At 37.4% G+C, this 22,447-nt stretch overlaps 3 protein-coding genes across 6 annotated transcripts in view; 2 read left to right on the forward strand and 1 right to left on the reverse strand.

Annotated features, from left to right (window-relative positions):
* gpsm2l (G protein signaling modulator 2, like) overlaps positions 1-6,603 on the forward strand; it is a 35,755-nt gene extending 29,152 nt beyond the window's left edge. For 3 of the 4 annotated variants that reach the window (XM_048177652.1, XM_048177651.1, XM_048177649.1), the window contains 5 exons: positions 19-95; positions 254-448; positions 2,550-2,709; positions 3,250-3,476; positions 5,668-6,603. In XM_048177652.1, the coding sequence (XP_048033609.1) occupies positions 19-95; positions 254-448; positions 2,550-2,709; positions 3,250-3,476; positions 5,668-5,841 (833 nt within the window). In that variant the 3' untranslated portion in view covers positions 5,842-6,603. The remainder of the gene's footprint in view (positions 1-18; positions 96-253; positions 449-2,549; positions 2,710-3,249; positions 3,477-5,667) is intronic. The other variant, XM_048177650.1, reaches the window with a different exon arrangement.
* Positions 6,604-6,743: 140 nt separating this feature from the next.
* LOC125259750 (protein-glutamine gamma-glutamyltransferase K-like) lies at positions 6,744-11,110 on the reverse strand. Its single transcript, XM_048177654.1, has 12 exons — positions 10,945-11,110; positions 10,571-10,822; positions 10,323-10,441; positions 9,440-9,547; positions 9,112-9,289; positions 8,892-9,030; positions 8,628-8,820; positions 8,397-8,550; positions 8,029-8,313; positions 7,750-7,910; positions 7,520-7,656; positions 6,744-7,008 (listed from the first exon to the last, which is right to left on the reverse strand). Exons 1-12 carry the CDS (start codon positions 11,009-11,011, stop codon positions 6,861-6,863), a joined length of 1,941 nt encoding a protein of 646 aa, XP_048033611.1. The 5' UTR covers positions 11,012-11,110; the 3' UTR covers positions 6,744-6,860.
* Positions 11,111-11,169: 59 nt separating this feature from the next.
* Positions 11,170-21,535, forward strand: LOC125259747 (protein-glutamine gamma-glutamyltransferase K-like). Its single transcript, XM_048177648.1, has 14 exons — positions 11,170-12,909; positions 16,895-17,032; positions 17,138-17,323; positions 17,410-17,661; positions 17,761-17,879; positions 18,022-18,129; positions 18,253-18,430; positions 18,514-18,652; positions 18,724-18,916; positions 19,013-19,166; positions 19,251-19,535; positions 20,443-20,603; positions 20,736-20,872; positions 21,236-21,535. Exons 2-14 carry the CDS (start codon positions 16,903-16,905, stop codon positions 21,375-21,377), a joined length of 2,184 nt encoding a protein of 727 aa, XP_048033605.1. The 5' UTR covers positions 11,170-12,909; positions 16,895-16,902; the 3' UTR covers positions 21,378-21,535.
* Positions 21,536-22,447: the final 912 nt, after the last annotated feature.

Genomic DNA, 22,447 nt, shown 5'->3' on the forward strand with positions numbered 1-22,447 from the left:
TTCTTCCTGCTTGTGTAGATGGAAGATCCAGAGGAAGCCGGAGACACAGCATGGAGAACATGGAGCTCATGAAACTGACCTCTGACAAAAATGTGGTGAGACATTAAATGTGAATTTGTTTTAAGTGGGACTTGCATACATTGCATATACATTTTGTCACTTACAGTACATTTCATAGTGTTAATGTTTTGCATATCAAATAATTTGCATGTCAAAAGTGTGTCTATATAGTCTTTCTGCTTCATCTACGCAGGGGCAGGCCTGTGAGGAGACTACGACCCCTCAGCAAGCCAAATCGCCAACCAAAACGTCCATAGCCAAGACATCTTCCAAACTTTTCTTCATCAGTCGCTTCAGGAGCAAAAAACACAGGTTGAATGGTTCAAACTCCAGTCCACCAGCTGAAAACCGCAGCAGCAGCCCAACTTCAGCCCCTCCGGACACACTGGTACTTAAAGACCCCTTTAAAGGATTAGTTCACTTCAGAATTAAAATTTCCTGATAATTTACTCACCCCCATGTCATCCAAGATGTTTATGTGTTTCTTTCTTCAGTCGAAAAGAGGTTTCAGAGGGGTTCAATGGGTTGAAGGTCCATATGTCAGTTTCAGTGCAGCTTCAAAGAGCTCAACATGATCCCAGATGTTGCTCATTTTCTAAAAAAAATAAATAAAAATGTATATACTTTTTAACCACAAATGCTCATCTTGCACAAAGTATATACATTTTTATTTTTATTTTTTTGAAAATTACTGATTGTTTTGCTAGATAAGACCCTTATTCCTCGTCTGGGATCATGTAGAGCTCTTTGAAGCTGCACTGAAACTGACATTTGGACCTTCAACCCGTTGAACCCCAGTGAAGTCCACTATATGGAGAAAAATCCTGGAATGTTTTCCTCTAAAACCTCTTTTCAACTGAAGAAAGATACACATAAACATCTTGGATGACATGAGGGTGAGTGAATTATCAGGAAATTTTAATTCTGAAGTGAACTAATTCTTTAAAGTCAGCATGAAATGAAAGTTGCGATAGTCTTTTCTTCTCTATTGTGACGTATATCCATGTGAAACTGCTTCTTGAACAAGAACAAATGTAGGGTGGGGCTTGATTTTGTTCATGGGGAATTGATTGGATGGTTGTAATTTGCTATTGGTGGATCTCATGTGAGTGACAGGTTGCCCCGCCCTCATGCCAGTAAACATGTCATCAGAGAAGAAAAGAGATGATGCTGCAAGAGGGAGGAGAAGATATTTTAATTACAATGGCACATTAATTAAAAAAAAATGTGCACTGATAAATCTTTTATAATAAATACTGCAATATTCCATTAAAAAATACATGTTGACCATTATGATTTCATGGCAACTTTAATTAGCAGTGTTGAGTCTCAAAAAATATATTTGTTAAAACATACTGCAAAGAGAGGCTGGACTACTGTATTAACCTGTCAATTTTATCATTTAGATTTTAAAGAGTGCATGCAAATTAACAATCTTTTCTTTTTTGAGTATTTTTGATAAAGTTGCCTTTTTAAAGGTGCCCTAGAATCAAAAATTGAATTTACCTCGGCATAGTTGAATAACAAGAGTTCAGTACATGGAAATTACATACAGTGAGTCTCAAACACCGTTGTTTCCTCCTCCTTATATAAATCTCAAGACCTCCGAAGAACAGGCGAATCTCAACATAACACCGACTGTTACGTAACAGTCGGGATCATTAATATGTACGCCCCCAATATTTGCATATGCCAGCTCATGTTCAAGGCATTAGACAAGGGCAGCCAGTATTAACGTCTGGATCTGTGCACAGCTGAATCATCAGACTAGGTAAGCAAGCAAGAACAATAGCGAAAAATGGCAGATGGAGCAATAATAACTGACATGATCCATGATTACATGATATTTTTAGTGATATTTGTAAATTGTCTTTCTAAATGTTTCGTTAGCATGTTGCTAATGTACCGTTAAATGTGGTTAAAGTTGCCATCGTTTATTACTGTATTCACGGACTGTCGTTATTTTCATTTTTTTTAACACTTGCAGTCTGTATAATTCATAAACACAAATTCATTCTTTATAAATCTCTCTAACAGTGTAGCATTAGCCGTTAGCCACAGAACATAGCCTCAAACTCATTCAGAATCAAATGTATACATCCAAATAAATACCATACTTACGCGATTAGACATGCTGCATGACGAACACTTTGTAAAGATCCATTTTGAGGGTTATATTAGCTGTGCAAACTTTTTTTATGCTGTTTAAGGCAAGCGCGAGCTCCGTGGGCGGGGAGCGTGAGCAATTAAAGGGGCCGCAGCCTGAATCGGCGCATATTTAATGATGCCCCAAAATAGGCAGTTAAAAAAATTAATAAAAAAAAATCTATGGGATATTTTGAGCTGAAACTTCACAGACACATTCAGGGGACACCTTAGACTTATATTACATCTTTTAAAAAGACGTTCTACGGCACCTTTTAAATGATAAATTATACAAATAAAATATCAATTATTTATTGTTTTTATTATAACTTCCTTTTCCACAGCATGCTCCAGACACTCTGGGTGAAGACGGCTTTTTTGACCTTCTAAGCCGCTTCCAAGGCAGCCGCATGGATGATCAAAGGTGCTCATTAGAGGACGGCATAAGCCGTGTTCCCGCCCCTTCCTCTCCCCATGAAACCCCGCCTGTAGCCTTGAGGAAACGTGAGTCGCCCCTTCCTCCCTGACTGTACTGACCTGTGCAAACTATACTTGTACTATATGAATGTGCAATAACATTACTTAAGGTGCATTCACACTGAAAGCAATTTAAAGCAGCAAAGCCTAAAGAAAGTCATTCATTTTAAGTGGGAGTGATTTGAGATGGCATGATGTACAGAAACAATGCCTTTATGCAAAACTTTATGCACCTAATAGAGTTTCAATCTTTAGTGTGTAATAATTATAGCAATGTATACAGTGACAAGCAATTTGTTTGTGTGTATATATATATATATATATATATATATATATATATATCAGGTTTTATTGATGAATATAAAGTTGAAAAGAACAGCTTTATTTGAAATAGAAATTTGTTGTAACATTATAAATGCTTTTACTGTCACTTTTGATCAATTTAGTGTGTCCTTGCTGAATAAAAAAAATCGTACTGACCCCAAACTTTTGAACGATAGTGTATTATAAGAAAAGTATTTATACAGCAGTATTAAGTGACTACTCTACTGTTTTTTTAACCTTCAGCTATTTCCGCGCCCGAAGCGGAGGCCTCGGCACAACCCGGCCATTTTCTAGATCTGCTGGCCAGCTCACAGAGCCGTCGGCTGGACGAGCAGCGGGCCAGTGTGAGCAGTCTTCCGGGTTTCCGGCTGGACCAGCGCCACAGCCAGGATGTTCTCAGCAAACTCATGGCCACGGCCGATAGCAAAGAACAGGATGAAGACTTCTTTGACATGCTGATTAAGTGCCAGGTTAATGTTGTTGTTTATTATTATGCTGCATCATTAAAGAGGCCATATTATGTTCTTTTACCAAGTCTTGATTTTGATTTTTGGCTCTGCTAGAATAGGTTTCATGCTTGAATCTTAAAAAATATTTTGCAGCTCATCTCTTCCCATTCTGTCAGTATGGCTCAGGCATGCGTTTCTCAAAAGCATTGCTAGCCAAGCATGGTCGCTGAGTCGTTCCTGTAAACCCGAGTGTACTGCTCACTGGCGCCACCTAGCGACGAAAACATTAATAATCATATTTTTTTGTAAAACTACTTCCTTGATCAACACAAAATAGGTGTCATTTGAGAGCTTAGAGTCTGAACTTTACAATAAATATAGCCAATTTGATTAACTCCTAAGTAGTGCTGAGTTATTTGCTGATAAATAAGAAAGAAATGTTTTCATAATTTATGAAATTCTTGAGACCCATATGTAAATAATATACGGATGCGGCATTTTTGTCGCGTTTTGGCTCGTAACTTCATGAAACATGCTCCTATTGTGATTACTTACAGTGGGTACTCCCGATTAAAATGAGTCCAAAATAAACATGCGTCGATCACGAGTAGGGTTGCAAAATTCTGGGAATTTTCAAAGCTGGAAACTTTCCATGGGAATTAACGGGAATAAATGGGAATTAACGGGAATATATGGGAATTAACGGGAATTAATGGGAATAAACAGAAAATTTGCAAAATTACAGGTTAGCCTATAACAGGGTACTTAAATGTAGTTGAAAAGAACATCTTGCTGCATAGTTTTGGTTAAACAACCATATTTAATGCAGTTTTAGTTCAATTTTTACCCTGCACATTCCTCAATCACAGTCACATGACTTATTGCAGGGCTATTGAGGCCACGCCCCCTGCATGCTCTGTGCATTCCCCCAGTCCATAACATGCACATTTGATCAGAAATACAGAAAAAAACAGTAATATTGTGAAACATCAATACAATTTAAAATAATGGTTTTCTATTTTGATATACATAAAAATATAATTTATTCCTGTGATAAAGCTGATTTCAGCATCATTACTCCAGTCTTCAGTGTCACATGATCCTTCAGTTATCAATGTTTGAAACAGTTGTGCTGCTTAATATTTTTTATAACCTGTGATACTTTTTCAGGATTCTATAAAAATTTAAAGAACAGAATTTTTTAATAGAAATCTTTTGTTACAATATACACTACCATTCAAAATTTGGGGGGTCAGTTGATTACTTTTATTCAAGGATGTGTCAGATTGATAAACAAAAATATTGTTAGAAAAGATTTTGAATAAATTCTGTCGTCTTAACTTTTTGTTAATCAGTGAATCCTGAAAATAGTATTACAGGTTCCAAAAAATATTCAGCAGCACAACTGTTTCCAACAATGTTAAAAACTGAGTATCAGATCAGAATATTAGAATGATTTCTGAAGAATCATGTGACACTGAAATAAATAACACATAACAATTGCTGCAATAAAAATATATTTATTTTACATATTTACTAAATTAGAATTAATTGAATGCGAAAAATAAATAACTGTTATTTCATGTTATGACCAAACAAAATTAAACATTTTTTTATTTGTTTTTATATGATACTTTTTATATAAATATTATAAATTTAAATAAATTTCCCAAAATTTCCAATAAATTCCCGTAAATTCCCATAAATTCCTGTAAAGTTTCCAAATTGGAATATTTCCAAAATTCCCCAGCTTAAGTTTCCGTGGAAAGTTTACGGAAATTTACCAGAAATTTACCAGAAATTTACCGGAAACTTTCCACCCCTTTGCAACCCTAATCACGAGAGATTCCTCATGGAGGAACGATTTTAAAAATGTCCATTAGGGGGCATCAAGGGCTAAACAAAACAGCTACCTTGGTTCCAAATGCTGTAACTTTTGATTACTTTATTCTATCACCACATGTAGCAGAACTTCACTAAATTTTCTTCCCACCTTATTTACTTCCTGAGTTATTGCATGTCAAATAAGAAAGAGATGTAAAATTATAATAAAAAATGATATATATTTTTGTGTATTATCATCAGTTTCTTAGCATGAGAATGTCCAAATTTAATAAACAATGTAAAAAGTTTTCTATCAAATTATACCTACCTTTTGACTTTCCTTGCTATAGTTTTGGAGTTATGAGTATTATGTTTTTGACTTGCACAGGGATCCAGACTGGATGACCAGAGGTGTGCTCCTCCTCCTCCCCCCACCAGAGGCCCCACAGTCCCAGACGACGACTTCTTCAGCCTCATCCTTCGCTCCCAGGCCAAACGAATAGATGAGCAGCGAGTCATATTACCATCAGACACAAGACAGACCCCTTCAGACCAATCCTGACTGACCCGCTATTTATGAAGCGAGTGTACTGTTTTAGGACACCTTGAAACCTCACTGAAGTCTTACTCCTGAATCAATGCCTTTTTGAAAATCAGACCCTACAAGATGTTTTCCCTTCTCACTTAACATGAAGATTTTTGCATGAGGAGATGCACACAGTTCCACAACCGTGATCTGAACTGGATTCAGATGTGTTTGTGCAGAATAGATGCTTATTCAGAATCAGACCAAGACCGCAGTCTCTTTCTCAGGGATTCAGTACAATGCACTGAATGCTTTCATTCACCTGGATAACTGGATGGACTTAATCAGCTGTTACTGGACGGTAGATTCAAATGTCAGACCATTTTATATATATATATATGTATATTTTAACACTAAACTTAGTATCAGTTCAGCTCTGTTTTCTTTTGATTATTTGACTTGAAATGTGTTTTATATTATCTTTTAATACCAATGCTCTATATCAATGATTTTGAGGTATAAGAAACCTTTGCAGTCTGCAAAAGTCTGGATTTCTGTGAATATAAAAGTTTATGATACAAGTCAAGAATGTATTACTAATTTTAAATGACAAGAGGAATAAAGCCTCATTTTGATAGATTCATCACAAATAGACACAGTTTAGTATGCTGGGAATATTTTATTTGAAGCTGAAGCTACACAGGACAGAGTAACCATCACCATTAAACAATTATTTGAAAACGATTAAACAATCGCCAAAAATTGAAAAGGAAAAATAAACTTGATTATGATCAATGATTATTTAGTATAACATTTGTTATCTCTCAAACCAGGTAAAGCCCACAAATGCCATCTCCCAAATACTACTTAACAAGAGGAAAATATCATTAAGGTGTCTGGCATAAAGCCTCCTGGATCATGATTAGTTTAAGGTTTACAGCTTGTAGGTAAAGTGAAACTAATAGATGCTATTTAATTCTGCAAATCAATTCAATGCGAGCGCTTTCTGTTCAGTGGAGCCTTGACGTTTCTTCTCTTTTGGTTATTCGATTGGTTCAACAGTGCTGTTTGACCGCAATGTTGGAGAATCCGTGCACCTGAGTGAGCTGAGGGCAGTCGAGTGAGGCCAGAAGTTTGTGTGGGCCGTGACACTTGGGAATAAATTTCTCGGTCAGGCACACTGTGGCATGTCCTGCAATGTCACTGAGGAAGAAAAAAAGAAGAATATTTAATATTACTATAGTTTATGTTTTAATAATTTAATTAACAATTAATTTTTGTTAGATTAAATATTTACAAACTGTATTGGGACATTTATATTATTTTATTTTATGTATTTATATTTTAAATCTTTAGATTAAATAATTAAAACAGAAAAGCAACACATTATTTAATATAACTAATTTATATATATATATATATATATATATATATATATATATATTTAATAATTATTTTGTTAGATTAAATATTCAATAAACACTATTTAATATTACTATATATCTTTATATTTCAATTTAATATAACTATAATTTATATAATTGAATTTCTTTTTTTATATTAAATAATCAAACTGTATAACAACAGAAAGTGTGTTGAACATTGTGTTCATCAATCAATAATTTTATATAATTCAGTGAAAATTAATTGAATAACAATTGAAATGGAAAAGTATTTAAATGAGTAATTAATAAAAAATATTCTAGTGTCTTACCCATAGTTAACAATTCTGGGATGCTGCAGTCCAAGTCCCACAAAGCGGAATACAGGGTTCTTTAGGACACAAGGCAGTGGATTCTTGAAGGTGATTTTGACTGGCACTTCTTGACCCAGGACAGCGTCACAAACAGGCTGAAATAAATAAAAAAAACCACATACAAGACACATTTTAGCACTAGACTATTTCAACTGATCACCAGAATAATTTGAATGCTTTAAACTCACAGCGATGACTAGATCTGGAGTGCGCAGTCTGAAGCTGTACTGGGTGGCCAGAATCTGCTTAGTCTGAGTGACGTGTCCAAAGAGGTTGAGCATCAGTGGGGCGTGATCCACCAGGTGCTCCTTATACTCGTCATAACTCAGGGTCCATTCCACAGGTTTGCCTGTATTGGGAAAAGTGATAAATATGGAATGCTTTCATGACAATTCTCTATTTGAAATAACTAACAGATTGACAGATGGTGTGCTGATTTTTACAACTCAAACTGTATAATTTCTCACATTCAGAGGGCTTGAGCTCGACGCATGTCTGGTCTCTCTTCAGGAAGGTCTTCCTGACTCCAGTGTAGTACATGGCTGCTGCCTGTCTGTAGAGGGTTACGGTACGAGGTGAGCTGCATTTGTTTTTCAGATTGATGCAGAGCACGGCATCATTTCCCACACACGGTCCATCACCCTTCAGGCTGACTTCACAGACAACATCCTCAGCACAGGGCAGTGGGTATGTGCATCTCCTGGAGCCGTGACGAAGAGCTGTTTCCAAAGCAGCACAGTTCTCTGATGAACCTGATCAATGGAAGCAGGAGATGTCACAGGTGAGACCATGAATCTTAACCGGATGTTTCAAGAGGCATGCATGCGGTTTTTACCATATGGGTGTTTGTAGAGGTTTGTGATATCTAGACGTTGATCTGAGCCGACGGCCTTGGTGCTGATGCAGTGACCTACTACATCCTTCTCAACGTGGACAACACCAAAGGTCCCATCGCATTTCCGCTGCCAGTAAACTTTATCATTGTTCACCTAGAGAGACGGCAGGAATCATTTAGTCGTTATATGTTAATCTCTGTATGACAGAATGCTTAAAGGAATTAACTCACTTCGGCGAAAATGAAGGGCACGTCATGCTTCAGGAAGGTCTGTCCGCTGCGGATGGCAGCAACAGAGGTGGGGCCGCAACGGAAGAATCCCTGGTTGGTCAGCTGAGGAGTGGAATCAATTACCTGCCAACCTCCAAAACCAGATGGCAGGTCTGGACGAGCCATCCAGGCCTCATTCCACACATGGTAGTTCCTACACGAAGAGAAGTTAATCATGCACATTCAGAGGAACTCTTAGTAATCACAAATGTGATTGACACTTACCAGATTGAATTATGGTTCATGTGATCAATCAGCTGAAATTTCTCATCCAAATAGACGTCACTTGTCAAAGAAACATCAGTGTCATGAGCAGAACAGAAGTTTGAGACGGGACGAACTGGAATGCCCAAACACCTCAACACTGTGAGAAAGAGAAGAAGAATAAGTCAATCACTTTCTCAAACCTGTTTTTCCTCCTTGTCCATTCTGCATGAACTCTTACATGTGTTGGTGACTCCAGCAAAGGCCAAGCTCTGTCCATATTTGACAGGTACTCCTCCACATTTGTGGTACTGTCTCAGGATGGCACTGCTGCCACACCAGGATGTAGGAGAAGTTCCATCTCCATAGCAGTTAGACCAGTTACCCACCAACACACCACAGTCTTTGTTGGCAATAACCTGTTGAGGAGAGATGATTGAAAATTTTGTGTTTTTTATGCAGCAAGCTTCATGAAGATGTACTGCACTTAGAACAGATGAAATCAGACTGTTTGATAGGCTTTCCAACATCAAACTCAGGATGTTGATAAGACGAAAATGAAGACTCACCATGTCAGACACCACTCTGGAGATGTTAATGGGGCTTCTCCATCCTGAGCAAGGGGTAGAACTCCTCTCCAACACATAAAAACAGGCAGCCAAGACTCCCTCCTCAAACTAAGAATCAGACAGCAGAATGAAGAAATTGGATATAATGATAGATTGAAAAACATACAGTGTACAGCAGGGGTCACAAACTACACTGACTCAATCAAACATAATTTAAAACAGTTTTTATTATGTAATTACATTTATTTAAATCATATTACAAACCTAAAGTACACAAAAGAAAGCTAAACTGCTCTAACAGGAATGAATCAAACTGAATACCCCGGAGTCTTTTGAACGGTTCTTTTAAAGAATCGAATTACAAGAATCAAAGGTTCGTGAATCTTGTCGTTTCCTGTTGTTCGCTAGTAAGACGGTAAACCCTATTAGATTCAGACTTCAAGCTCACGACTCAGGTAAGATTAATCTTGTCTCGCTGTCTAATCTGCTTGTTTAGTGTACTGAGATTGTATTTACATTTACAACTTGATTGTATTCCCTGAGAATGCCACTCCCGTTTAAATATCAGAAACATAATGCAGACAGATTCAACGGTCAGAAATTATTTAAATGTATAATGGCGGGATTTTACACAGCAATCAGTTAGGCGGTCAAAATAAAATTGGAGTAGCGTTAATGAACGTCAATTGGCGTCATCATCGTAATATGTCCTATAGACATGTATTAAATCCTGTGGAATATATTATAATTTACCTTGTAACATTAAAGGCTAAACCAAAATGTTGAAAGTGATTTGCAGGACGGATTTTCTCAGCATCCCCATTGAAAGCAATTAGATTGTCTCTGATATGTGGTAAACTCTAGTAATATATGAGACTCTTACTTGACCAAAGTTCCATGTTCTGCAGCCAATCTGCTGTTTAGTTCCATAGTAGATTCTGCCCATGTCATTCAGCACATACTCAACTCTCTCCGCCTCTTCATTTAGGTACACACAGTCATCTGAAAACAAAGAAAATTGAACTTGAAGCTTCACAAAGTTTTAATGGTGCTTGCTTTCTTTCCGCATTCGATTTAATCTTCATATATTCAGGTTTTGCATGTTATTTTAAAGTGTATTGAAACACGTACCTTTACACCAGGGGTTGAACAGCATGTAAATGTCATTGTCAGGAACATATGGTAGAGTGAATCTTCCTCCTTGACAGTGAGTCACAACACTGAGTTGGTATCGTCCAACACAAGCAGTCGGAATTGAGTGCACACACAGTTTGATTCGGTTTTGACACTTTTCGACAATCTTTGCCCCCCAGCAGTCTTTCTTGAATTCTTCCACAATTGGAATGACCACATAAGTGCCGTCCCGGATGGATGGGATATGACCTGTAAAACACACAGAAGGACATGAGATTCCAGTGATGGTATAAATGCATGTTCCTCCTCTACATAAACTGTATCTGCATGTCCTCTATTGTCATGCACATATGGGTCATACAGTAACTAACCTAGTCTCAGCTCCAGGTGAAGTTTGTCACAACTGGGATTGAAAGGACGGCACAGATCAACCCACATATTGAAATGCTGTCCTCTGCGGACGATGAGGTGATCATCATTATGGAAACAGTGTGTGTGATGCTCCTGACGATTCGGTCCAGTCCTGCACTTGAGAAGGTCGACTTTAGTCACCCGGAGGACAGTTTCTGAGAAAACGACAAAGCGGAAAACAGGTCATTCGACATCAGACAGATCGTTTGTTGAGTTATAAAAATCATGCATTGCAGGACAAAGATCTACGACTCTTACCATCACCACCACAGCTTTGTTTGCAATCCCCCATGTACTCCTTGATGACAACTTCCTTAGTCTCATAATCACGGCATGGAGTGACAACACTGCAAGGGTTGGTGCATGGAGTAGCGCAAGGGTTAACGCAAGGGTTGACGCATGGTTTAACACAAGGGGTGACGCATGGTTTTACACAAGGGGTGACACATGGTTTTACACAAGGGTTGACGCATGGGTAAGGATAAGGGACAGAGCAAGGGGTTGCACAAGGGTATACATAAGGTTTAGTGCAAGGGCTGGCACAAGGGTTAACGTAAGGATAAGGATAAACTGATGTGTAGCATGTCTTTTTCCTGCAGTCGTCCGCATGCAGTTTAATGGCTGGGAAACGGCCAACGGTGCAGAGGTTTTTGTATGGGTTGTATACAAAAGGCATGCTGGGAAAAAAAGAGAGTTACATGATCAGTACATGGTCATTAGATGGTTAATAATTCATAAATAAGGTCTCTTGCATGGTTTTGTTCTTAGAAGTGATATCTGTTCTTTAGGTCATTTTCACAATCATACCAGAAAAGGAAAGACTTAAGAAATATTAATCTGCTAAAGATGTTGTTGGGTTTTTAACCAACTCTTGATTAAAAACAGCCTATAATTCTAGATAGCCAAAATCAGCAACATATCTGTGCACAATAAAGCCATATAATAAGTTTCAAACAGTGTCTGAGATGATAACTTACATGTTTCAGTGCTTGTCCGTTCAAGAGTAACTGAACCGAGAACTTGATGTACTGCAGCAAGTGAACAGTAAGTCCTGCTATAACCAGCTCGTTGATCGTACTGTTGCTTGTCTCCACAGTAGACGGGATTTTTATACTTCATCACCATCTCCACCCCATCTACAGCTCATAGAAAAGAGTGAAGAATTTCGCTCTCAAGTAAGGGATCAAAGGCTTTTGAGTCACAAGTTAATTTTGATGTTTTTTTTTTTTTAGAGAATTAATGGGACAAATTAACATATTACTTTAATTGTTCTAAACTATAGGCAGAGCCATTTTACTCTTATTTTCCTGACAGAGCAGGTCTAAGACATTGAAATTAATCATAAAACTGATGAATATATCCTTTATTTATTCCTATGTCTTAAAGTTATCACAAACATTCTGTAAGCATGTCTGTATATTTATTACTTATTGTTTGTTAATCTTGTTACACTGTTTAAGAGGGGAGTGAGTAGGACAATGATTTTTGCATTTTATGCAATGCCGCGATTGGTGTACTAAAAACATTTCTTTTACATACATTTGAAGGAATGAAGCTCCCTTCAACAAAGAGATTAGATAAGGGATTTTAAGGCAAAATTAGCTTTGACACATACAGTAATATTGCATTATTAGGCTATATTAATTTACAGTTAATTGTCTGTTACTCTTACATTTATCTCTAATGATTGTCAGAACAAGGACAACTCTTTGATGTCGACTTTAAGTGAGTTATTAAATAGAACTATTCATAAAATTGGAAAGAGGAGAAACTATGAGAATGAAAATTCACATGCAAGAGAATCTAAAAATAAATATGCTGTTTAATTTCCAGGTTTTATTATTTTTTCCTTCTTTTTACAGACAGAGAGAAAAATGTGGCTTGACAATTGGAAGTAATGAATCTGATGTCATAACTTTAAATCAGTATGTACACTTATATTTCTGAACTGTTACAGAAGATATGTCATGAATTTTGTCCTTTTCTGAGACAACCGAAACTATCTAATAAGTGTCTAATACGTTTACCATCCCCAACCTGAAGCTCATGCTCCACCCAGAAGGCGTATGAGAAAATAAAGAGAAACAGCCTTTAATGAGACCAATTAATTTAAAATGACCTAAAAACACCCATACCTCAGCAATTCAGCAAATTATTACTAGAACAATGACTCTACAAGGGCTTTAGCAAATTGACATGACTATATCTAATAATTCTGGTCAGACTTAAAATGGCCAGTATTCATTGTTTCTTTTATCTATATGTCTTTCATTTTATCTGTCATCTGTGTCTGTCTATCTGTCCATCCATCCATCCATCCAAAGGTTTTATGTTTTTTTTAGTCACTAGCACTTAAAAAATGTCCTAGTTTAAAATGATTTAACTTCTTTTCCCTGACAATAATGTTGGCAATAAAAGCATATGAGTAAATTGAGGAAAGTCAAGTGATGCGAGTTCAAGTGGCATTTTTGGAAATAAATGTCAGGCTCACTGTGGTCAGGCTTGAAATGTCACTGAAAAACAGTGAGAAAGAATGAGAGATAATTATTGTATAACCAATAAAATTACATAGCAACACATATGTATTCCATATTCCATTGTGTTTATCAGACGACAATAATTTAGTTCAATCAGTGAAATGAATGTAATATGGGGAGGTGTGGCACAGTAGAAAAGTTGCTGGTCAAAACTCTCATGGAGCGCTTAATGAGCTTTCAACACTGTACTTTTAAAAAAACGGTTGCTCTGAAAGCATTGTCTTCTGTAAGACTGTATAATCTCCTAAATGACTCTATTTCGTATTATAATAGCAGACAATTATTATAATGCTCTAGTCAGTCTTACCCATAATTAATTGTTCTGGCTTACTGCAGTCCCAGTAGAAAGGAGAGGAGAAAATGTCTGAACCTTTCCAAATGCATGTTCTCGCTGTCCAGCCCAAATCCAGTGACCATCAACACTGTTCTGTGTGTTTCCAGCTGTCATGGATGTTCAGTGTTGATGGTCACTGGATTTGGGCTGGACAGCGAGAACATGCATTTGGAAAGGTTCAGACCATAGGCGCCGATTTATGTTTCTGCCGGTGGGTGCCCAGTAACATCCCCCCCCCCCTTTTTTTTTTTAATTTTTTTTTTTTCTACGATATTATAGTTTCATTCTTACAGCTACATTACAATATAAGTATCGAACTACTATTATATTTTAGACAATTCCGCATTTTGTCCTAATATTCCCTATTGGTCTCGTGGTAGAGTTCTCGTTAATACAGTCAGAAATTCTCCCGTGCTCTAATTATCAGCGGTTCGAATCCGCCCTCGCACAGTTTTTTTCTCTCATTAAGATCAAAGAAGTTTATTTATGATTGTATATCAATACCAGGGAAGTCAAATGAATGTCAACTGGATGTTTCATTTGAATTCGACCCAAAACAAGCACATTCTTTTCATGAGTGTTGTCGCGCTCTCATTGAAATCTGATGATCAGACAGTAACGTTACCTAAAGGTAGCCTACACTGTTATTTCGTCAGTCAGTCGTGAAAGTCAGGTGGTTAAAAGCTTCTGTAAACTTTAAATCCAGGAAAGAAGACCATTTTAGGGACAGGGCAATGACAGTTTTAAGTTCTGATTCTGAATCTGAGCGAGCGTGAGAGTGATGGAAATCCGGGTTGAGATTTGTGCTCGCTCAACACTGGACGCGCTCTCGACTTTTGCCATTAAAATAACGTCATAGAAACGGCCTTAAATAAACTATATATATAAGGATCGTTTCTGATAGCAATAGCAATCGATTTTTTTTCTTGTTAAAATCCATGGAGAATATCTCGTAACGGGATCGGCGCCTATTGTTCAGACATTTTCTCCTCTCCTTTCTACTTTGCTACATCAGAGAAACTAGGAGACTTTTCATGCTGTGATGTGGTGTCATTCTGAATCACTTCTTAAGAGACTCAAATCTCTTAATTATTGTGTGGAATTAAGTGCTTAAGTACATTTTCAAATGTCCACTCTTTCACCTTTATAAGCTTCATTAATGCAGTGACACCATATTATAGCATCACTGTTGGCTGACACATCAGTCTCTTTCAGCTTGTTTATCTGCTGTGCAGTTTTTCTCCTCTCTGCAGTCAGTTTTACTGTAGTATTAGTATTTTGAAATCATATTGAACTCATTTCAGATATATAGTATGCTTGTTCACTCATCCATTTACTGTTTGCACTCATTTTCATATAGTATCCTACATCAAAGATTAGATGCACACAGTATGTGGAAAAAGGATGTTATCTCAGGGCTACATGTTCATAGCTTTAGTGCATCAAATTTGATATTGTTACCTAGTACTGTATTTTAAAATCTTTTCTGTCATTCCTGCCTTTTTGACAGGAATGAAAACGAGGCTGTAAGGGATAAAATACAGTGTGTTCAATGGTTTGCACTGTTGTTTAACAACAATCTGATTGTTCAGCTGACAAAATGTCTTTCTGAAGAAAAAACTTTTCAGAGTTGAGAAAATTAAGCGATCTAGGACCTTTAAACAGTGCTTGCCATTGGTGAAGACTGTACGTCTGTCCCTCAAAGCCTCATTTTCACCTGTTTATCCTTCAAAGTTGATGTATTTGGTAAGAAATAACACAATACAAAACAGCATTGTTACATAATATATTCTAATCAGAATTTTAAGCCTCTATGTGATGATTGGGAGAGGCCTCGAGTGGGCAGGACTTTGCAACAAATAGCTAATAATTAACATGGTATATATAATTTACATCAGTTGAAATTTAAAAACACCATTCAGAGTTAACTGGCAATGCAAGCAGCTCCTTTAGTTTAGTGTCAATATTCATAATCATGCATAATTGGCATTAAAAAATTGTAAAAACATTAACATTAAGTAATTTTGCATTTTAGTGGTAGTTTGAGAAGCAGCATTTAGTAGCAACACTGAGATATCTCTTGAGAGGATAAAGAAATATTTGTACATGATTTAAATGCAGTATCTGTCACTAAGTTTTAATCTTAAGGCTTTTCATCTGACCAATATAAATTAAGAAAAAAGTAGGTAAGTAGGTGTCACCTATGGCACTGTACAGGGTGAATACAAGTAGGTCACTTAATCTCAATCATCACAGTATGTGTAGATACTTTTAATTACTAAAAAGCAGCATTAAGTTTATCCTAAACTAATATGACATGACATTTAATGTGGCCATTTGGATCATATAATGCCACTGACAAAATAGTGCCCACATAACCTGTATTCACTTTGTATGTGAAAATACTGCGTAATTATCTGCTTAGTCTGGCATTTCTAAATGACAGCTCAGAGCCATACCAATTATACCAGTGTTCATTTATAGTACAATGTACATTTGACATTGAAATAATTTTTTAAAGAAAAAAAAAAACTGTGTGACTCACCACGAAGAAAAAAATTTCACACACTATGGGCAGTTCGGGTGGAGAGGAGGTTATTATATACCGGTGTGCAGCAGAGAAAAACTTTTGGAGCAACAGTAGTTCATCCCAGCAACACCTTCTTTCACATGCTTCATTAATTTAAGCTAAGAACAAGTATTCTGATTACTCTTTAAATAAAGATACAAGCCACATTCAGGGACAAAGACTGCTAACATGTAAGTATCAACACATTCATTATTTTAAGATTGTGACTCGATTTTTAGTATATAATCATTTTATTTAGAAAACTGGCATCTTTATTTTATCGGGTAAGAAAAATAATAATGTACCAGTCAAAAGTTGTACTTTGTTTTTGATTTCTCATAGAATTAGACTGCCATTTTCTTTAAAAAAAAAAAAAAAGCAATTGTAGAAGCCATTTATTTTGAATAATTAACCATCTAAGATGACAGCTTTGTTTTATAATTTGTATATTCTCTCTCTCATTATTGAAGCTTAAAGTATGTCTTGTGAAAATATTTGCACTGGAACCAAACTGGAATTGGAAGAGCGGGAAGGGGAACGCAGCCAATCAGTTTGCAGTATCAGCCCATGCAGTGATTCCAAAGGCATACAAGCATGTGGAAGTGACGGTAAGTGCTGTAAACTCTCCTGAATGCACTGCATAGTGGGAATCACATTTCTAATTTTAAGGTCTTTTCTTTGTTTGTATTCTGCTCTTGCTTGTTCTCATGCAGTGCTGCAGGTGTGCTCTATTGACCTCCTTAAAGGCAGAAAAGAACAAAATCGACTGGAGCATCACACAAATTATTATCAGAGTGATCACCTCATCATCCGTAGAGGACAATGTTTCCAGATGTGGGTCGAGTTGACACGAGCTTTTATTCCAAAAACAGACAAACTTCATCTGGAGTTGATAGTTGGTTAGTTATAGCTTTCTTTAACAATGACTTGACAAAAGGTTTTTCTACCTTTACTGGAATCTCTTGTTCTTCTGTGTGTTTTACAGGTCATGTCCCATCCATCCGAGACGGCACTTATGTGATCGTTCCGATAGTGGAAGAATTCAAGAAAGACTGCTGGGGGGCAAAGATTGTCGAAAAGTGTCAAAACCGAATCAAACTGTGTGTGCACTCACTTCCGACTGCTTGTGTTGGACGATACCAACTCAGTGTCGTGACTCACTGTCAAGGAGGAAGATTCACTCTACCATATGTTCCTGACAATGACATTTACATGCTGTTCAACCCCTGGTGTAAAGGTACGCGTTTCATTTTTAAGTGGAGTAGTAAAAATAGAAAGCACTGAATTTACTTTAACTCTTCAGTTAAAATTCAACTCTCTCTTGTCACTTTATCAGATGACTGTGTGTACCTGGATGACGACTCAGAGAGAGTTGAGTATGTGCTGAATGACATGGGCAGAATCTACTATGGAACTAAACAGCAGATTGGCTGCAGAACATGGAACTTTGGTCAAGTAAGAGTCAAACGTTCTTTCATTTACAGAATTACAAAACTCAAGCCTGAGATTTTGTCAACTATAACCAGAAGGGTAACTGACTGAAATGGTAATGTTTCTTAGTCTCTAATTTTTCCCCTCTCTGATCTGGGATTCTTAGTTTGAGGAGGGAATCTTGCCTGCATGTTTTTATGTGTTGGAGAAGAGTTGTACCCCTTGCTCAGGATGGAGAAGCCCCATTAACATCTCCAGAGTGGTGTCTGACATGGTGAGTCTTCATTTTCTTTCCGATTTGTTGTTGAAAAGCCTAACAAACTCTCTGATTTGCTCTATTCTGCATGAAGCTTGCTGCATACAAAATATAATATTTTCAATCATCTCTTCTTAACAGGTTATTGCCAACAAAGACTGTGGTGTGTTGGTGGGTAACTGGTCTAACTGCTATGGAGATGGAACTTCTCCTACATCCTGGTGCAGCAGCAGTGCCATCCTGAGACAGTACCACAAATGTGGAGGAGTACCTGTCAAATATGGACAGAGCTTGGCCTTTGCTGGAGTCACCAACACATGTAAGAGTTCATGCAGAATGGACAAGGAGGAAAAACAGGTTTGAGAAAGTGATTGACTTATTCTTCTTCTCTTTCTCTCACAGTGTTGAGGTGTTTGGGCATTCCCACTCGTCCCGTCTCAAACTTCTGTTCTGCTCATGACACTGATGTTTCTTTGACAAGTGATATCTATTTGGATGAGAAATTTCAGCTGATTGATCACATGAACCATAATTCAATCTGGTAAGTGTCAATCGCATTTGTGATTACTAAGAGTTCCTCTGAATGTGCATGATTGACTTCTCTTCGTGTAGGAACTACCATGTGTGGAATGAGGCCTGGATGGCTCGTCCAGACCTGCCATCTGGTTTTGGAGGTTGGCAGGTAATTGATTCCACTCCTCAGCTGACCAACCAGGGATTCTTCCGTTGCGGCCCCACCTCTGTTGCTGCCATCCGCAGCGGACAGACCTTCCTGAAGCATGACGTGCCCTTCATTTTCGCTGAAGTGCGTTAATTCCTTTTATATTCCATTAGATTGTTTAAATGGTCCTTTCTCTCACACATAAATGCAACATATGATATATTACTAATGTTTTTCTAGGTGAACAATGATAGAGTGTACTGGCAGCGGAGATGTGATGGCACCTTTGGTGTTGTCCATGTTGAGAAAAACGCAGTAGGTCACTGCATCAGCACCAAGGCCGTTGGCTCAGACAAACGCTTTGATATCACGCACCTCTACAAACATCCAAAAGGTGAAAACACACATCTCAGTATAGTAACAGTCACACTTGGGAAATGTCTTGAAGTTAAATGTGAAATTTATTAACATTTATCAGGTACGGAGGAAGAGCGTATTGCTGTAGAATCAGCCATTCGCCATGGCTCCAAGCGGTGTACATACCCATTGCCCTGCGCAGAAGATGTGACCGTTAAAGTCACCATGCATGGGGAAGGACCATGTGTAGGCAAGGATGCTGTGCTTTCCATCATTTTGCAGAATAAATGCAACTCACCTCGTACCATCACCCTCTACAGACAAGTGGCAGCCACATTTTACACCGGAGTCCATAATGCCTTAGTGAGGAAGAGCCAAGTGAACATTGAGCTGAAGGCCTCTGAGGGTGAGTAATGATAAAAGCTTGAAATCAACTCTTATAAGAGAGAGGTTGAGGATACATCTACATTAATACAGATACATTTAAAAACATCTTTTTCTCTCTTACACTAGTGTGGATGGAAACAACGTTTAGTGTGGGTTCTTGAAATGAAAACGTTGTTTTTAAAGGAACACTGCACTTTTTTTGAAAATAGGCTCATTTTCCAACTCCCCTAGAGTTAAACAGTTGAGTTTTACCGTTTTCTAATCCATTCAGCCGATCTCCAGGTCTGGCGGTACCACTTTTAGCATAGCTTAGCATAGTTCATTGAATCTGATTAGACCGTTAGACCAGCGTAATAATCAAGGAACTTTGCTGCCGTACCATGGGTGCAGCAGGCGCAATGATATTACACAGCGTCTCTCACAAATGTCTCCATGGTTGCAAGGCACGCTCCCTATGCAAGCAGGGGGTCACAGGCGCTGCGTAATATCATTGCGCCTGCTGCACCCATGGTACGGCAGCAAAGTTCCTTGATTATTACGTCGGAATGAGAGTATAGTTCCTAGCCATATCAGCCAAGAAAATCGCAAATTTTCATTTTCCGTCGGTCTTAGTACACGATGTAAGTACAGAAGAATCAAGTTTGAATTAGAAAAAATATTGAAACTCTTTAGTCATTTTTGAGCGAGATGCTAACGGTCTAATCAGATTCAATGAACTATGCTAAGCTATGCTAAAAGTGGTACTGCCAGACCTGAAGATCGGCTGAATGTATTCGAAAACGGTAAAACTCAACTGTTTAACTCTAGGGGAGATGGAAAATGAGCCTATTTTCAAAAAAAGTGAAGTGTTCCTTTAAATGTATCCAGATTAATGTAGCATGCAACTGTTTTAAAAGGAGACTTGTTTATCTCTTTTCATTCTATAGTCCAGACTCTACCATGGACCCTGCGATACGATGAGTATAAGAACCACCTAGTGGATCAGGCGGCCTTGATGCTCCATCTCTTTGGACACGTCGCTCAGACCAAACAGATTCTGGCCACCCAGTTCCACTTCAGACTGCGCACACCAGATCTGGTTATATCTGTGAGTCTAGCAGGTTCTCTCTTTTAAACTCTTTGTGGATTGGTGATGGCCTAGAAGATAAGGGTTACATGATTATTGTTGGGAACTGGCCATGTGTTAAGGTACATAAATTTGTGAGTTTTTACCTTTCAGCCTGTATGTGATGCTGTGGTGGGTCAAGAAGTGCCAGTCAAAATCACATTCCAGAATCCACTGCCTTGTGTCCTAAAGAATGTGATATTCCGTATTGAGGGTCTGGGACTGAAGCATGCCAAAATTGTCAGCTATGGGTAAGATTGATTCAACCTGATCTCACAGTAAAAACTATTTTACGAGGTGACGATTTTGTGTGAATTTGTAGAGTGTGAATTGTAAGAAAACATGCAAGTTTTAGAAAAAAAGTATACATTAAAAAAAGTCCAGCCTTCAACATAACCGTCACTGATGCGTAAGCAGATCAAGACCGAACTAATGAGAATACGAATTAGTCACCAATTTGCCAAAACATAAAATAGTTATTAATTGCCAGGAGCTTGTGTTGGATTACATTTTATTTGTCTATTGTTATAATACAATTGTATTAAGAGATGCAATATGTGTTGCTATGTAGTTTTAGCATTTTTTTTAATAGTATGTAATAATTCTCTTCTCAGTGATATTGCAAGCCTGTCCACAGTGAACCTGACAGAGACATTTATTCCATTGCGGCATGGCGCACAGAAACTGCTGGCGTCCCTCGACTGTCCTCAACTTAATCAAGTGCATGGTGTTGCCAACATTACTGTTAAACAGTGAAAAAGTACTTTAACTAAAGAGAAGAAATGTTTGTTTCTTTGAACTTTAAACCTGTTCATCATGATCTCAGAGGAGATTGCACTCAGGATGTTTTATGCCTGACATTTTTTCATCTTGTCATGAAAACAAATCTGAATAAAAATCTTTGAAAACTTAAATATTTGTAGTTGTTGTAATGGTGAATATTTCCTTCATTTGGCTGTTTTGTTTATAATGTGCTGCCTCAGCATTATATGTTAATAATTTACTCACTTTGATGTGTGATTATGATGTGTCTATTAACTCTACTTGGGTAATAATAAGAAAAATCGGTTACTCTTTATTTTACAGTGTCATTGTTTCATGCAGTTACTATAGTAATAACTATAAATTATGCATAATTACATGCAACTAACCCAAAACCAAGCCAAACCCTAATCCTAACCCTATAGTAAGTACATGTAGTTACTTATTACTCAGTACTTAAATATATAATTACAGTGTAACAAAGACACCTTAAAATAAAGTGTAACCAAAAAATCTTTAGGATATCTGGACCAACATTCAAAGGGAGTTGTTGAATTGTGCAACGTTAATTATGAAGACTATGCCTACTGTATGTTGCAATAACATTCAAATTGTAAATGTATATGTATATATATATATATATATAAACACACCCATCTCTATGTCTCATTTTCAGTAGGTGAATATAATCAGTGGTTTGGCCTATAGGTGTGTGCAAGTATATTTAAAGGATTATTTCACTTCAGAATTAAAATTCTGATAATTTACTCACCCCATGTAATCCAAGATGTTTATGTCTTTCTTTCTTCAGTCAAAAAGAAATGAAGGCTTTTGAGGAAACATTCCAGGATTTTTCTAAATATTGTGGACTTCAGTGGCTGCCAACCTGTTGAAGGTCCAAACTGCAGCTCAGTGCAGCTTCAAAGGGCTCTACACGATCCCAGATGAGGAATGAGGGTCTTATCTAGCAAAACGATTGGAAACTAATTTCTAAATGAAAAATTACCCTATGATTTACTCACCTTGAAGAGGCAGATTTTGAAGCCAAAAAAATTAATCGATCC

The sequence above is a fragment of the Megalobrama amblycephala genome, linkage group LG24, assembly GCF_018812025.1.
Source record: "Megalobrama amblycephala isolate DHTTF-2021 linkage group LG24, ASM1881202v1, whole genome shotgun sequence".
Taxonomy (NCBI): Eukaryota; Metazoa; Chordata; class Actinopteri; order Cypriniformes; family Xenocyprididae; genus Megalobrama; species Megalobrama amblycephala.

What these genes read in the sequence shown, in the direction of transcription:
- LOC125259750 (XM_048177654.1), bottom strand. Translation starts at nt 11,011, where the DNA reads ATGTGGGTTGATCTGTGCCGTCCTTTCAATCCCAGTTGTGACAAACTT. An exon ending in GTTCAACCCCTGGTGTAAAG is followed by an intron (nt 10,442 to 10,570) that starts GTACGTGTTTCA and finishes CTTTGTTTTCAG; the next exon opens with ATGACTGTGTGTACCTAAAT. An exon ending in CTCCAGATCTAGTCATCGCT is followed by an intron (nt 7,657 to 7,749) that starts GTGAGTTTAAAG and finishes TATTTATTTCAG; the next exon opens with CCTGTTTGTGACGCTGTCCT.
- LOC125259747 (XM_048177648.1), top strand. Translation starts at nt 16,903, where the DNA reads ATGTCTTGTGAAAATATTTGCACTGGAACCAAACTGGAATTGGAAGAG. An exon ending in GTTCAACCCCTGGTGTAAAG is followed by an intron (nt 17,662 to 17,760) that starts GTACGCGTTTCA and finishes TCACTTTATCAG; the next exon opens with ATGACTGTGTGTACCTGGAT. An exon ending in TGAGCTGAAGGCCTCTGAGG is followed by an intron (nt 19,536 to 20,442) that starts GTGAGTAATGAT and finishes TTCATTCTATAG; the next exon opens with TCCAGACTCTACCATGGACC.